Source organism: Phyllosticta citriasiana (assembly GCF_038021145.1).
Source record: "Phyllosticta citriasiana strain CBS 120426 chromosome Unknown IWZ02scaffold_9, whole genome shotgun sequence".
NCBI lineage: Eukaryota > Fungi > Ascomycota > Dothideomycetes > Botryosphaeriales > Phyllostictaceae > Phyllosticta > Phyllosticta citriasiana.
This window is the reverse complement of record NW_027117286.1, coordinates 266,428-283,715: the sequence shown is the minus strand read 5'-3', so window position 1 is coordinate 283,715 and position 17,288 is coordinate 266,428. Positions and strand designations below refer to the sequence as shown.

Genomic DNA, 17,288 nt, shown 5'->3' with positions numbered 1-17,288 from the left:
CGGTTTCACACCATTCCAGAACTGGCCTCGTCGCTCCATCATAATGATCATTGATCATCATCAGCCGCAAGGAAGAGCTTCAACGAACATCCCAGCCTCCCCTCTCATGCTGCTCTTGACACTACTCATGGTGCCATGCGCTCTTCCATCATCTGTCATTCCAAGTGTCGAATGAGGCCGCAGGTGATCTATTCGTCTCCGCTTCTGGAAGCGTCTAGCTGGAGCAATGGCGAACTATTTCCAAATTCTGCCATTCGACGCTATCGCTGACCACCCGAGTATTTTTCCGCTTTGATTGGGGACGGACACAGCTAACATCGGATTGACGCGTACAAGCCGAACGCATCCGGGGACTCTTGCGTCATGCTCTCGGCCAAATCATATTTGTCAATATTGTGAGGCTTGAAATGGCAATGTTAACCCCCAAAAAAAAAAAAAAAAAAAAATGCTAGGCTCACGTTTCACGCAAATCAATTCCAAGAGACCGATGTTCGCGCACCGACCTCGCGAGCAGAAGAGCTTGACCCAGCCGCCGCGCTCGGTCTTGCACGGACAAGTACCTTTGTGATGGTAATTCGAAGCTTGAAGGACTTTGAGTTTGCCAAGTAACTGCTTCCCGTTAGGGTCAACACCGCCATCGTCCGATTCTCGATCATCACGGCTCGAGGACCGCCGTCAGCAACAGCCAAGCGTTGGCAACAACTGGCGAGGGCCTTTTTTCAAAATCCAGAGTCTCGGCGACGCAATTGCTTTCGAAGAAGGCTTTGTGAAGCAGTGGGCGGGTAAAAACGTCATTGGCGTCCTCCAAGTCGCAGATCGCAGCACAGGGCGAGACAAGTCAACTCGGCTCAGGGTCGATCGGCTCAGGGCGGGACAAACAACACGGGCGGGCCAGGAACCGATCCTGAAAAACGGCTTCCAGGCGCCTCCATCTTTCGCTGTCCAGAGTCTGCGATTGGCGCGGAATAGCACGGTGATCGTGCATCGTCCCATCGGTTCTTGACTGTCTTGTCTGTGCTTGGAAGCGGCGCCGTCAAACCACTTTCTGACCATCATGACCATCCGAATTGGCTCACTAATCCCGCCTTTGGACTCTTTTGGTCTTTCAACGGCACCATTTTCACCAGTTTAGTGATCCAGAGCGCATGAAGTAAAGACTATCTCTACACCGTCTGGCGCACGATTTCAAACCAGCCAGTCCGCCATATTCATGGACTCCAAATCGCCAACACTGCTACTTCGTCCTTTCTTATTCACGTCTTTTCCGCATCAATACCAACCAGCGCCGGACCCTTCAGCGCCAGTTGTGTCATCGCCAAGCTTCAGCTTCCCAGCTAGCAGCGTGTATTCTCAGCCTAGTACCATCACGGCCTCGCCTCGCCGTTCCTCGGCGCCAGTACCAACGTCTTCGCCCTACCTTACGCAACCGGCTAACCCTACTTTCCCCTGTCAGCCCTGCCCAACCAGCAACGTCCATAGGACCAGCAGCTTGCTCAGCTCCACTAGTCCTAAGCGTGCAGTAGAAGTGCAACAACACGCGACGCTAACCAGCTCATCACTTGGGAACGATATCGCACTGGCTGGCTGTGTGTAGTACCCGAGAAGACGCGTCTGGCGTTTGACCGCGCTGGGCCCAAGACTCGCGGCACTCGAGACTGGGGGCTTGTCTTGCGCCTCACTTACTCACTCACTCGAGCAAGCCGGCGGCTAAAGTCGCCTGCCCACTAGCCCGGCAGCTTGCGCGTGCGTCGCTTTGTATCGCGAAGTTGATGAACAGATGAACGGACGGACGGATCGACGAGCAGCGGAGCAATGAGGAAGAAGCTGATGGAACCCATACGCTCCCTCGGCATCCAACTCCGCGGTCAGTTCAGAACAACTACTTGCGCGACGTTTCTGCTTCACTCAGGATCTCAAAGTGAATGTCATTCAATGCGTAAAGACAAGACTTTGGCGGCGACCGAACGCCGCTCGCCGACCAAAGCGGGCGTCGTCGTATACAAGCATATCCAGCACGCATCAAAATTAGAACCGCATGTCTTGGACAACTTCTGCATGCACGAATGCCTAAGTAGATACGACACGATGCGATCGTGGGCTGTGCGCAAGGCATCCGACTGCATCCATCCATCCATCCATCCACCGCCCACCACCTCGCCCACTCTGTCAAGAACAGCACCTCCCACTTCTCCAGCATCCCTGCCCTCCTCATTCAGCTCTGGGTAATGCATTTTCTGTGTGCACCGTATCCTCGCACGTACGCACGCCCCTCCCTTCATCTCGCACCCACGACCCCTGTCCGCTGTCCACTGCTCGCTGCCACGTCCATCCCAGCCGCAAGTCAACTTACGCCAAACAGCCTCATTCACTGCGCAGCACAGGCCATGCAGCCTGCCTAGCTAGTCGCGTTAGTCAGACGGTTGGCTGATGGGCCGCAGGGATGGCTGTCTTGATAGATGATCGATCGGTGCGCAGGGAGGACCAAGGGGGTGGGTTGTCAGGTACAGTAGGCGAGATAGTAAGAAGCGTTGTTTTGTCCACACAATATTCACGTGATTCCAGCGAACCACCTACAGTTCTTGCACTGTTGAAGTATACGCGTGCAATATAATAAGCGTCTCAGGACTAGGACAGTAGCTTTCCTTTTCCTGTTTACTTCGACATCTAGTCTCCCACTTCGTGCTTCCATCATGCCTCCTCTATCTTGCCATAGAAGTGTGTGGACAACACCGCGCGCAGCAACGCAGGGTGATTTCCCGGGGCCGAGCGAGCGAGCGAGCGAGCCAGTGAGTCGTTGCGGTCGCGAAGTCTGTTGGGCCACCAGTACTGTACTGTAAGGAGGTGGTGGTGGCGGAGCGGAGTGAAGTGTGGCGGACAGGACAGCTGGCAGACTGTTTAGCCACCTGCCTGCGTATCTTCCTGTTTTTGAAGGGAGGCGAGAACGATTGGCGGCGCTGTCATGGCGAGAGTTAAGTAAGCTCACATGTATAGTGCAAGTGGTCTTCGGCAACAAAGCCCAAGGCAGAGAGAAAACAGCTCAGCAGAGCATAAGACATAGCGACAATGGTCCAGCTCACGCTCACATTCAACCAGACAGCATTACGACCCACTAATCCATCTACGCACAAATATATTGTTGCTCATGCATGAATACGTACACATCCACCACCCCATCAAGGCCCTCCCCGCTCCCTTCAGCTGTATCCGGATATGTATATTGATCGATCTGATGTATGACTGTGAGAGAGAAGGAGCCTTGTGTAATCAAGCCTCTTCCGCCAACGCCTGCGCTAATGCGTTCATGGTTGCTGAAAACGAAGAAGACAAATAATGGCAACAGAAGAAAACCGCCAACCCGGAACCCGCAGCGCAGTGCAGTGAGACATGTGGGAGAAAGGAAGAACAGGAGAGGAAAGGAGATAGAGAGAAGAGGGGGAAATGAAACCCGACCCTGCGCCGCTTTGTCGTCAATCTCGCGAGCTTCCCATACCTTCTCATTTCAGTGCTTCACTCGACGTGCGAGGCTATCGTGACACTAATCATCGCGCTCCCACACACTCCTCTCCTCCCTGAAGCTGCCGTACTTGATGCCGCCGTTTTCAGCGCCCATGACGCTGTCGCCCTTGCCGGCTTCACTACTGTCGTCATCGTCTCCACTGCCGCCATATTCTCTGCGCTGCCAGCGCCTGGCGTCATCAGAGACGAGGGGGCGTTCATCTTGAGTTGGATTAGGGGGCTGCGGGTCGTCTTCGCCGACGGTGAAAGGCGCATCGAGGTTGTGTTCGCGCTCGGGCTGGTCGGGCACGGGATGGTCTGGGTCGAAGCCTTCGCGCACTTCCTCGGTAGGACCAGCGGGCGGGTAAGTCCGCCTAGAATTCCTGTTAGCCAAAGAATCCGTGGGAAGAACGCGACTCCTGCTGGATGCAAAGGAGTAGCGGGCAAATCATGAGCGACAACTTACACAAAGTGCTTCGGCTCTGCCTGATTCCAGCCCGGCCCGCCTTCCTTGCGGGCCCGCACGCGCTCAATCTCCTCAGCCTCACGGTCTTCTACGACCAAGTCGACAAGCTGACTGCGGTCCGACTTTGACGATCCTGAGGACGAGTTGGTGTCGCGGCGGAGCAGCGTGCTGGCCATGGATTTGCGCGACTTGGCGCTTGTTGGAGGCTCACTTCCGTGGCTGCTAGTGCTACCGCGGTGCTTGCCCTTGTCGACAGACTGCTGCAGATGTTGAATTTGGCTCCTACGACGTTGCCTATTCTCGCGGGTGGGTTGAATCAGATTCCTGTTGGTTGATGCAGTGATCATGACGGGTTCTCTGTAGAGGTGGTCTTCACGTGATGCATAGTGCGCGGTGATGACAGGATACTGTGGCGCGGTCAGCAGTCTTTCTCAACGACAATGTGATCAGTACTCACGTTCCAGTCGCCAAACTCGAGCGCCCGAGCATTGGTGAACAGTTGCTCGTCCTCGGGGCTCAGCTGAGGATCCTCCATGTCATCTTCTGCCGAGCCATATTTGGCGGCTTCGAGTGCTCGATGCGCCCCTGGACTCATTGCCCTTGCTCTACTGGAAGAGACGAAGCCACCAAGCAGCGGGGTGCGCTCTGATTTTGGTCTGGGTATCCAGTATTTGCCTTTGCCGCCCCTCTCGTAGCGCATGCCCTGCATCATTCGAGCTGCACGGGAGTGGGAGTCTTCGTGGGCAAGGACATTGTCGTGAGCATCAAAGTACCGGTACTCGTACTTTTTGCCTGCAAATGTATCCTTGGTGTCCTGAATGAGGTCCATTGGGCCAAACGCGTCTCGCAACGCGTACTTGACGGGCATCCGCGCTGCAGATATGGTAACGTCGGCATAGTCATGCCACGAGAACGCATACCAGTGGGCAATGGCAAATGCAGGCATTTCGAAGCAAATGAGCGCGTCTTGAATAGACGCGGCGAGGTTGTCCGGAGTGTAACCGGGCACATCGTCCGGAATGGCGCCCAACCAGACCAAGATGGAAAGAAAGAAGCCCTGCCAGTAGGACGCAAAGATGATTCCCTTGATGCACAGAAATTTGGGCATGGGCCGGAAGGGTTTGAGGTCGTGTGACATGCACACCCAGAACATGGCCAGGGCGTACAGACTCACAGTGATGCTGACATTGTAAATCAAGCCACTCCAAAAGTATCCGGACGTGATTCCAATGTAACCTTCCTGGTATGTGTCCGTGGCTTTCATTACGATTGTTGCAATGGCCAGGATGGGCTTCAGCCATGTGTACTGCAGGATCCCACGCTTAATGGCGAGAAAGGTGTGCGGATCCGAGATGTCAACCTTGGGCAGAATGTAGTTCAGCGGCCAGAGATGAGGAACAGGGGCTCGACCAGTCATGAGGATAATCAGGGCCCGCTCGCCGCCGATAAAGTTGATGAGGAGTTGGAAGAAGGTGTAGATGGTGAATGCCTAGACATGCATCAGCACTGTGTACTGCCCCAAAACGCGTGGGTGGCTGACCTCGTAGACATCTCGGAAGGGATCTATCCAGAAAGCAGCCTTGAGAGACACCAGACTGGCCCATGAAGCAGCAGAGTATATTGGGACCCTGTAGTAGATTTAGCGATGGCCCCCAACGGTGGATTTGCGCCACGCACATTAAAAGTATGCGCACGACATATCTTTGCAGTAGCGGTTTTCGATAGTTTTTCCTGCGCTCGGGTCAGCGTCTTGACCGCTGTTTGAATGGTCGCGTGCTGTTGGGATTCTTACGACTGCAACCATATGGACCTGGGAGCTTGAGATTAGCAGGAGAATGCAGGACAAAGAGGCAAGCTCTTACATGACGGTCAACAGGGTAGCGACGAGAGCCGCTACACCAGCGACTATCACGACAACATGTCCCAGTCTGCCGCCCGTGCCACCGGCGTTGGCCTGCTCCCCCATGGTGTGGACCCTCGGATTCGTTGACGGCGGGGAGGGGAGCTGGGAAACGAAGCTGCCGCAAACCGCAACGCTGCGGCCCTGGAAGTCTCGCGGGATGGCGAGCTCTGCGGGCGACAGAGCTAGCCAGAGGAGAAGGAGGGAAAAAAGGCGAGAATGGGTGGAGTTGGTGGTGCAAACGGGCGGAGAGTAGGTATGCGAGCGATGTGTTGATCCCTCCAGTCTCCCGGCGTTGAGCACGGGCGTCGTCATCCTAGGTCCACTCACTGCCAGCATTCCCTCCTGCTGACCGCTCCCGTCCATCCCTCCCTCCAGTCCGCTGCATCTCCCGCCAAGCACTTCCGCCTCAAAACATTTCGACTCCATCACGTTTCTCACGGACTCGCCCAATGCTAGGCCGCGTCGCTGGTACCCACAATGATCGCAAGACCCCCGAGGCCACCGTCCCGTCCCAGGAGTAGCCCGGTCCGCCATGGCGAACAACGAGCTCACTTCGCAGCCGCTTGGTGCTCATCGCGGTCTTATCTGGCAGTTTCTCGTTGAATTGCTCGTCTGCGGCATTCTCACAGTCTTCTTCCTCTTCTACTTCAACAGGCTGTTCGCGACTCTGGTCTCGTACGGCATTCGAGCCTACACATGGCACACGTACCGCGCATACATCGACATCGAGTCGCTGCAGATATCTTTGCTGGGAGGCCGCTTGTTCTGGAAGGACATTCGATATCATGGCCACAACCAGACCATCCTTATCCACGGCGGGTACTTGACATGGCGCTTCTGGTACGGAAAGGCCAAACAGACGGAGATTTTTGACCGCGGCCGGGTCACCCCAAAGCCGGGACAGCTGCACACGTCGAGCACAGAGGATAGCGGGTCGCGAGAGCGAAGCCACAATGATGCCAGGGCAGAAGAAGGTGGAAAGCAGAAAATCAAGGAATTGCCGTGCCGAATCTCCATCAAGGTTTCCGGTGTCGAGGCCTTTCTGTACAATCGCACCCCTGCCTACGACTCCATCCTAGAAAACTTCACTCGTGCCACGGACACTACGAAATCAACCCCGTCTCCTAGTCGCGATGTGCCCGTTTCCCAACAAAGCACTTATGCGCCCACTGCCTTTTCAGACAAGGTCCAGTCCGTGCTGCATCGCCGTAATACCAACAGCAGCAAGCAAAAGTCGGCATCGCGCGTCGGAACAGCTTCAGCTGATGCCCAAAATTCGGCTTCGGAGTCGGAGGAGGTCAAGAAGCCGCCGGAAATTCCCTCGTTCCTTCGTTTTCTCCCCGTCCGAATCGACTGCAACAAGGCCGCGGCTGTAATGGGCAACGAAAGCACCCCCTCTGTGCTTGTAGCAAAATGTGACAAGGCAAGTGGAGAGATTACTGCTGCGCATGCTGGGCCCTTGGACTTGTACAAACAAGTGTTCAACCTTGACTTTGACAAACCCACGATCCACATGAAGCCAAACCCCGACTACAAGAATCCTCAGCTGGCTACCGCGGCCCGTCTGAAGCGTCATGGCCAGGATGAAGCCATACCAGGCATTGCGAGGAGGGAGCGAAGACTTTCTCTTTGGAGACGAGCCTTGACACCCGTTCAAGATCTGTTTTATCATTTCAACTCATCACAGAATTCCCTTGCAGACTCTCGGAAGCCCAAAAAAAACCGGGCACCTCCTGCTCAGCCTCCATTTCTGGGTCAGGGTCGTTGGCAAGGCTTGACGAGATACCTGGACGATGATGATCACAACGAACATGATGAATGGGACGGTGTTGAATATGCAAAGTTCTCTTTGATCGCGGACTGCAGTCGTCTCAGCATGAGCCTCTTCTGGGATGTGCCGGGAATCGTGCCAACACTTTCGACCAATTTTGAACGGCAGGCCAGCTTCAATACCTTAGATATCAATGGCAGTCTTCCACCAGAGTACGGCCTTGATTTGCATGTCTACGATGCCATGTTCCATTACGGTCCCTGGGCCGACCGTCATCGCGTCATCTTGCAAAACTACTTTTTCCCAGCGTTGTTTACAGACTCAATACCTGCAAAGCCTCTCGCTCCAGGTGATACTCGCGTGGCTACCGTTTTCAAAATCTTCATCAGCCTGGAGGAGCAGTGTGTTATCCGCATCCCGCTGCGAGAGAAATCAAAGGACTGGAAATGGAAAGGGCGCGCACATACCGTCGCCGGCAGTAGCAGAAATGCTTCCAACGCCAATGGTCGTACCAGGGGTCGAAGAAAATATTCGAGAGCTGCAAAACGCGAGGCCGGTGCGACGGCCCAAAACGTGCGGCCGTTTGGCTGGCTTGACATTGTGGTTGAGGCCAACTCCACCATCAGTTATATCATGGACATGGTTGCCGGCCCGCAAGGCTACACAAATAGCTTGGACGTCGATTTACGTGGTACCGAGAGCTTCTCGAGCGTCAACCACGACCTTCTCTGGAAATCTGGCGCAGTTGAGATGGACTGCAACTTGTCCAGCCCGCTCAAATGGAACGCCTTGCGTCAGTGGGGCTTCAACATGAGATTCAACGATATGGACCTGTTCCTCCTGAGAGATCACATGTTCCTGATTACAGACCTGGTCAACGATTGGGGCTCTGGACCTCCATCCGAGTACTACACGTTTACGCCTTTCAAGTATTTCTTGAACATGGATTTCCAGAACCTTAGGCTCTACTTGAACACCAACGATTCAAACATCATCAACAACCCAGCTGACCTAGAAGATAACCACTTCATATTGTTTCATGGAAAGAACCTTGGTGTTCATTTAGGAATTCCACTTGAAAAGTTTCAGCCGATAGAGAATTGCATCACCTTCGATGCTCGCGGCGATGAAATCAGCCTTGACCTCTCATTACCCCCGGGGAACACAGCTGCAGCCTTTCTCAAGGACAAGCATTTGGCGGATCTCAAGGAGCTCATCGTCTTGGGAAGCTACGATTACTTTTCTGAGACGGCTCTTGGGCTCACTGACAGACTTCATCTCGATGTCCGCGGTTCATCCCTTGTGCTCACCATGTATGGCTTCCTGATCAAGCATTTCATGACTTTCAAAGACAACTACTTTGGCGAAGACATGCATTTTAAAACCCTCGAGGAATTCCGAGAACTTCCTCAGAGCAACGGCGCAGAAGCTCCGCCGATCAATTCTGCCGAACAAGCTGCAAGCAAGTCGAATGATCTCGATGTCATTCTGACGATCGAAGCAAATGACTCCAGCGTCTTGCTTCCGGCCAATCTTTATACCGCGGAAGATCACATTCGTGTTGATGTTCCATTTTTCCACCAGGACCTCCGTGTTACCAACTACTACATGGATCTTGCCATGGACTTCAGCCCTCTGAGCGCGTCATTAGGAGTCATAAATGCAAAAGAAGGGGCGGGCGTGGACAACAGCCAGACGCAGCTCTACGTGAGCCTGATCAAACTTCATGGGCACCACACCTTTGGTCTGCCTCCAGCGGAGCCGAGCTACTTGTGTGGATGGGAATTCAACATTGGATCCATTACCGGCGAATGCTCTGCGATGCTGTTGGACAAGTTTGCCGGCTTTGGACGTTGTTTTGCATTCTGTCTTGACGACGACGAGAACGCCCTTCCGTTGGTCAATTCCGCCCTCATCCACGACGTCAACTTCTTTAGGGTGAAGACTAATGCGGTCAGCATGTGGTTGCACGTAGCCCAGGAAGCCTTACTCATCCGCGCAGATCCCATCAGCGTCGACTTCAATGACTGGGCGCGTTCGACCTTTTCTCAAAGGCTGAACGTACTGATTCCCAGCTTGGTTGTTGCATGCGTTGATTCCAGGACAGCTTCCCGTCAACGGAATCGTAGCGGGGCAGCGAAAGTGGAACCGCAAGCATACTTGCAGACTGACATTCGACTGAGCATGCTCAAGCGAAAACTTCATTTCACCGATGATCGACGGGCCCAGCAAGCACATGTCAAAGAAAGCGACCTACGGACTCATAGGGCTCAATGGTTGCTTCTTGATGACATGGAAAGCTTTGAGCGGCCGAATCCAGCTCTGCGAGTAGACCCTCCGGCAATGCAATCCCCGTTCCCGCCAACACCCCTGAACGGCAGCTCTACGATACGGCATGGTAGTGTGTCAACTGAGTCGTCTACTCGCAGTGGGCCCTCCAAGTTGTCGATTTCTACAGCATCCATTAGGCAAGGGTCGTTTGTGAAACCCAATTCAAGAGTGGAAAACTTGCGGCGAATGGCATCAAAGGGCTCCCTCAAAGAGAGCATCGAAGCAGCTCAAAGGCCCAAGTCAGGAAACCGTCGGAGAAACTTGAGCGGGGACAGCAACATGACAAGACCGTCGACACCGGAGAGAAGATTGACAGGCCCTTACGCGACCCCGATGTCTCTGGCAGAGGGCAGAGGCTACTTTGCACCTTTGAAACCCTCGATAGCGCTCACCAGCTCGTTGGAGACGCCTTATTTCCCTCTGCATGGCGTTGATTTCGACACCTCGGAGGTTCCGGAATTCCCTCAAAGACCGTCTCATTGGGGGACGCACTTGAAAAATGCTGTCATATTCAATGACGTTTCCAACAAGACCTTCGACGAGAACTTCTCCCACACGAGCTTCCTCGTGAGCTTTGAGCCTGGGATTCGGGCTCTGATAACTCCAAATGCTGTCTCAACGGTGGTCAATCTGATCGACACGTTGCAACCACGACATCCGCGGGACATACTAGACGACTTCCAAATGACCATCATGGGCAAGATCATGGATCTGCAGAAATTGATTGACGGCAAGGGATCGTCTACTGAATGTAACCTACGGTTGCCATCATTTCACCTTAGATTTGTGAGCAACATTCCACCGCTGAATGGCGACAGAACGGATATCGGGAAGGATCAGTATGACCTGGTCCTTGACCATCTTGCCGTTTCCGTCAGAGACAAAAAATGGCCCAAACAGGAAGCTGACAAAAGTACCCTGTCGTTGCACACCACACTCAAGTCAATAAGCGTGTCGGCGAGAGAGAAACACACTGGACGCACTGGAAACGATGTCGCCGTCTCGGCAGAGCTGACCGAATTGCTGGTATGGCTTGTTGCTGGCAGCTCAGCTTCGGTCAATGTTCGTTTCAAAGATATGGACATTGCAACCTCGAGCAAGCACGTCCAGTACCTTGCGTCCCTCATTCATCGGACTGCTCTTCTCGCAGATGAAATCGGAGCCAAGTTTGCAGAACTTGTCGCGAAGAGTCAAAGACGATTGAGATACTTGGCTTACGCTTTGACAATAGCTGGGAAAGACATTCCTGATCCCGCTTTTATCACTCGTCCTTCTTACGCTATTCGCGCTGCCAACTCTCACTTGAGAAACCACGACTCTTGGAAGATAATATCTCGGCTTCACTACATTTACGACTGTTTGTCGCCAGAGGTACGGCAGGATATAATCGACAAGTGCATGCGTGGTCAATCCATGTGCCCTCCAGATGCCGAAAATTGCGTCATCGAAGCCTGGGATCAGTGGCGGACGTGGGATCTGGCACACGTGAGAAAGAGTTTGGCAATGCGAGAACTCTATGGTTCTACACCCGACTTTTCGGATGCCCAAGAAAAAAAACCTATGCGGATAGATGCATCTGTTCGTACAGGGGCCATACGGCTCGTCGTTGACCCTGGCCCTGAACAAAGTGACGTCCTTTTCCAGCTGTTGTCCATTGATGTCGCGCTCTCCCCTCCTGCCCCGCCATCTGGTCTCATGCTTCATGAAGCGCAGAGATCAAGCGTGGTAGAGGTCAGCACCAAGAATGTTGCGATCAAGATTAGCTGGGAGATTTGCGCACTCGTGGAAAACGTCCTTCGTTTGTTCCAGTCTGAAGCGCCTCAAGCACACAGGGCCGCAGACAAGAACGATGCGCTCGATATCTCGCCTCACATAAAGGACACGCCCGAGGTACACAGCTTCCAAATCGCCTTTGCTACAGACACCGGAAGCATCGCCATCGACACAATCAATCTGCGGTATCTGTCGACAATCAATGCAATGAAATTGTCCGTTGTTGGAACAGACAAAACAGCGATCAAGGAAGGAGTCAGCATCAGCGCCCTCATACACTCCAACGCTGCTGGATCCGAGCTTCGGTCGCGAGGCAGGCTCCTCATGAGAATGCAGGTCGTTAGGCCAAGCATTTTCGTGTCTCATGACGACGCAGACTGGAGACAGACCACGCCTGAGGGGTGGTTGTTGATCGGCAAGAGCGGTGAACTCAGCCTAAAGGTCGTCGAAGACGTCCTTGGAATCCTCGAAGTTGCCAACTCAGTGATTTGCGACGAGGTTGCGTACTTTGCAGGGCAAGTCCAAAGTTTCAAGACAACCAAGGTGGAGTCTCCGCGCACGCCGGAGAAGAAAGACGGTGCGGTCCTTCCCAACATTACGGTCGCTCTTCTCATGGATTCTTACCGGGTAGAGATTGCTTTGCTACAGTCTCTGAGCTACGTAATTTCCGGAAATATCGGAAGAGTCTCTATCGCTCCCCTCTTTGAAAAGGATCCAACTTTGACGGTCAACTTTGATGTCGACCGGCAAAGTCACTGCTTGCACAACCATAAGAAGCGCCAATCTCAAACCGTTTCTGCATTCACTTTGCCTTTACAAAACGGCACTTTGACGATGGTTCACTCCCGAACGGGCCTGAAAATCGGGTTCAACTGCATCATGGATACTTTTATCATCGAGGCATCTGCAGTGCATGGTTTACTCCTGGCAATCAACGAGCCGGAGGTCATGAACGTCTTGAATACGATCAAGGACGATATTGAAGTGCTTCAGACCAATGCCAAAGAGGCCTTGCCGCAGTCGAAACCGAAGCAGCCGCCCGTTCTTGAAGAAAAGGATGATTTACCCATTGCTTTCGACGCCAACTTCGTGATGGCGGGAATTGGCATCCTGGCGAGAGCTCCGACCAAACTTCCAGACTCATCTACAGCCACGATTGCTTTTGAGATGAACCGCATACAGGTCAAGGCCACCAATCTGGGGCCAGACAATAAACTTCTCCCGCTTCCTGAATTCTCTGCTTTACTTCCTCACATCAGCCTATCTTGCCAGTTGAGCGACGGGGATAAGGTCAAAGACTGCGGCAATTTGTTCTTCGGCCTGGAGTTGTGCGGTGCTCTTCAAAGTGGGACCTGGAAGATTCCCAAACGCAACTACCGTGTCCGCAGTACTGGCCTTGAGATCAATATCTTTGCTGACACTGCCTCGGCAGCTGTCGAGGTCATGAATCATTTGCAAGAGCGGATTAAGGGTCTGGATCTGTCGCGCGAGAGAAGGTATCTGCGTAAGTTGCGTCAGCCAAGACAGAGGCCTTCTCACAAAACGTTGGAAGATGGGAACGATGCCGAAGAAGTGGATCAGATGGCCGCGAGCGGCTTATTCACCACCGCCGCATCCCTTGAGCTTTCTGACATTCAGATCAGCTGGATCGTTGGCAATTCTGTTTCGGCCTACCCTGGGCGCGAGAGAAACGACTTGGTTCTTTCGTTTAAAAGAATCGAGCTTGCTACTCGCAGTGAAGAGACTGCTCGGTTGTCAATCGAAGACGTGCAGCTGCAAATGGTTCCAACCAACCAAAGCAAGAGACTCCGATCGGCCAATTCTGCCTTGCTTCCTGAGGTGGTCTTCAATGTGTCGTACATCTCGTCGAACACCGAAAGACGCTTTGCTTTCAACGCCGCTGGAAAATCCCTTGACCTTCGTTTGGACTCCAAGTTCATCTTGCCAGCCTCCATCCTCGAGGAGTCAATCTCGCTGGCCGGTCAGAAAGTGCACGCCGCAACGGAATCGTGGCACATGGCAGCTGCCAATCTCACTACCACAGATGGCCAGAGTGATGGTCAGTCTGCCAAAAAGTTGATCGGCAATAAACGACTCTCTTCTCTTCTGGTCGATGCGGATTTTGCAGGCGCTGTCGTCACCTTGCAAGGCCAAGCTCCGGTGACGTCTGCAGCCCCTCGAACTAGTGGGACAGGCGCAGGGCGTTCTGGGAGATACGGACAATTTTCTAGCGAGGGATCCAACACTTCGACCACGCTCCGAGCTCCTGGTGTTACTCTCAAGGTTGAGTATAGAGACGACTCAACCGACCCGTCTCTGAATGCCGAGCTCAAGGTAGACGCGTCGACAAATATGCTGCATCCAAGTGTGGTTCCCCTGATCATGGATATTTCCAACAGCGTCAAAGAAGTCGTTCAGTACAAGGGTGATAATGTTCCAAAGAGACCCAGGAAGCCTACGGAGCCTAAGCACCCGCAAAAGTTCCTCGAGGAAGAGAACCTCATCACAGCCGATCCTAGCGCCATCCTAGGAAAAACTCGTTTGAACCTGGGTCTGCGCATTTGCAAGCAAGAGTTCAGTCTCAGCTGCCAGCCCATTGCAAGAGTGGCTGCGACAGCACGGTTCGAGGACATCTATCTCACCATCAATAGCATCAAGTCCACTGAGCAAGGGCATTTCTTCGCCGTCTCGGCCACTTTCGACCATCTGCAAGCGTCGGTACAGCATGTGTACTCCAGGGAGTCTACATTTAGCTTTGACGTGAATCGGGTCGTGTTGTCAGTCATGAACAGCAAGCACCTCAGCGGTACCAGCGGCATATCTGCCATTCTCAAGATTGATCCCATGCGTACCCACATCAATGCGAGACAGCTGCAAGATTTTTTGCTCTTCCGCGAAATCTGGATTCCGCCAGAAGTGCGCCGGGCGTCGAAGCCTGCAAGCCCGGCCCCGAATGAGGGACCGCAGGAATATTTGGTCCAGCGCTATGAACAAGTCACTGCGGCAGCAGCCTTTCCTTGGAATGCCACTGTCTCAATCGAAGAGCTGGCAGTTGACCTCGACCTTGGGCAAGCCATTGGCAAGCCGTCGTTCAAGATTGTCAATTTGTGGGCTTCGTCTAAGAAGACATCCGACTGGGAGGAGAATCTTTGCATTGGCATGGAAAGAATCAGCATCGACAGTGCCGGTCGGACTAGCGGTTTCGTCGAGCTCCTGGACTCCAAGGTGCGGACTTCGATTAGCTGGCCATCTCGCGGAGAAGGAGTTCGCAGGTCACCTCACATCCAGGCGTCGCTTGGGTTTGATAGACTCTCTCTCAAGACTTCGTTCGACTACCAACCCTTTGCAGTGGCCGACATCACCACCTTCAACTTTCTGATGTACAACGTGCGCGGTCCTCACATAGGAGCGAGAGACCGCCTGGTTGTCATGCTTGAGGGAGACAAGGTGCAAGCTTTCATCACCACCACCAGCGCGGCCCAAGCAATTGCGTTGAGCCAAGCCTTTGATCGCCTCATTTCGGAAAACCAAACGGCTTACAAACAGTCCATCAAAGACATTGAAAGATTTCTCCGAAGGACTTCCTCAGCTTCGTCGACGCCGCCCGAGGGAAGCAGGAGTGAGACCCCGCCGAAGCCAGACAAGGATCAGGAAGCCAAAACACCCATATCGCTCCACACGGACGTCGTTGTCACCCTCAGTTCCATCAGCTTCGGCGCCTTTCCAAGCACCTTCTCTGACCACCAAATCCTGCTTCTGACAGCTTCGGATGTACAGGCCCGCTTCGCCGTTGGCCTGGAGGACTTCAAGGTCCACAGCGGCCTTGGGATGACACTGGGCGAGCTCAGCGTGGCTCTGGCCAGCATCAACCACAAAGGGCCACAGGCTGTCTCGGATCTAACGGTCGAGGACGTCGTGGCCAACGCGGCGGCAGCTCGCGGAGGCACCATTCTCCGCGTGCCCAAGGTCATTGCGGCGATGCAGACGTGGCAGGCATCGGGCTCGAACCACATCGACTACATCTTCAAAAGCTCATTCGAGGGCAAGGTCGATGTGGGCTGGAATTATTCACGCATCAGCTTCATCCGCAATATGTGGAACACGCACTCGCGGGCCCTGGCGAATCGCCTCGGCAAGCCGCTGCCTGAGTCCGCCGTCAAGATCACTGGAGGCGGCCTGTCTGATTCAGCGAAGTCTCCCACAGACCCGAACGCGCCTCCACTGCCCTCGCCCTTGGCCGCCACAAACGGCGCGAACAACTCGCCCACCAAGACGCCCGACGACAGCAACACGGCGGCGTCGTCGCCAGCGTCGCCTTCGGCCGCTGATAGCAACAAGATCACGGCCGTGGTCAACGTGCCGCAGTCGCGCTACGAATACACAGCGCTCGAGACGCCCGTCATCGAGACGCCCCAGCTGCGCGACATGGGCGAGGCGACACCGCCGCTCGAGTGGATCGGCTTGCACCGCGACCGCTTGCCCAACGTTACGCACCAGATTGTCATAGTTACACTGCTCGAGATTGTAAAGGAGGTCGAGGATGCGTATGCGAGTATTTTGGGGAGTACGTAGGATGGGTCGGTGGGAGTAGAGCGTGGGTTGATTTGTCGGGCGGGTGGTTCGTCGACGGTGAGGATGACGATGGAGAAGGGAGACCAAGACGCTTGGTCCCATCCAATTTCGTCGGTTCCTTTTACAAGTGCGCATTTCTTTCGCATGGCATGTTGGGTACGGCAAAGCATAAAACCACTGTGGATATTCCTGTACGAAGAACGAGCGAGCGAGCGAGCAAGCGAGCGTGGTTCAGCACACATCGCTCATCCACCTTTCCCTTTTTCCTTCTCTGACCCATACTCACGACAACATAGCATACATAGCATAGTCACTCCTCAGCAAGCATGCATGCATGCAATCATCATGCAATCAAGACACTGTCTCACTGCATATAGAAGCGTCGTCTTTGCCCTACCTTACCTGTCTGTCTGTCTGTCTGCCTGCCTGACTGCCTTACTGACTGACTCTCCTTCCCTCTTAGCATGCGCGACCGACGGACGCAACAGCACAGAAAAGAGAGAAACCGTATCCGAGCTCAATCTCTGATTGACTAACGGACTGACTGACAGACAGACAGACAGACAGACAGACAGACTGACTGACTGACTGGTGGACCGGCGCGGAGCCGGCGCGCGCAGCCAAGCCAAACGTAAATGCAAAAAGGGGAAGTGAAATTAGAGATCAAGCCAGGCCACTCGGAGCGCTCGCCGGCCGAGAAAGGCTGATTGATGGCTGCAGCTGCCTTCTATGTTTATTCACAAACACACAAAAATGTGGGTGGGATGCGTGCCATGCATGGTGTGGTATATGCGGCATGGTTGATGCGCGCAGGCTTTGCGAGACACAACCTAAGGCGGGAACGAAAGGGGCAGTGGGGCAGTGAGTGGTGGGATAAGGTAGGGTAGGTAGGTAGGCTCGTAGGAGGCGGCAGGTAGTGAGTTAGATCATCTGAGACATTTCATACGAGAGGGAGAGAGGGAGAGGGATGGAGAGAT

General features: G+C 53.9%; 2 protein-coding genes across 2 annotated transcripts; one reads left to right on the top strand and one right to left on the bottom strand.

The window, feature by feature from the left end:
• Positions 1–3,113: 3,113 nt before the first annotated feature.
• IWZ02DRAFT_455602 (organic solute transporter Ostalpha-domain-containing protein) lies at positions 3,114–6,139 on the bottom strand. The gene is made up of 7 exons (XM_066767800.1): positions 5,824–6,139; positions 5,754–5,771; positions 5,639–5,692; positions 5,502–5,589; positions 4,419–5,450; positions 3,962–4,368; positions 3,114–3,869 (listed from the first exon to the last, which is right to left on the bottom strand). The coding sequence occupies exons 1-7, from the start codon at positions 5,925–5,927 to the stop codon at positions 3,536–3,538; spliced, it is 2,037 nt and encodes a 678-aa protein (XP_066621070.1). The 5' UTR covers positions 5,928–6,139; the 3' UTR covers positions 3,114–3,535.
• A 93-nt stretch (positions 6,140–6,232) lies between these two features.
• Positions 6,233–16,683, top strand: IWZ02DRAFT_455601 (uncharacterized protein). The gene has a single exon (XM_066767799.1). It carries the CDS (start codon positions 6,397–6,399, stop codon positions 16,309–16,311), a length of 9,915 nt encoding a protein of 3,304 aa, XP_066621069.1. The 5' UTR covers positions 6,233–6,396; the 3' UTR covers positions 16,312–16,683.
• Positions 16,684–17,288: the final 605 nt, after the last annotated feature.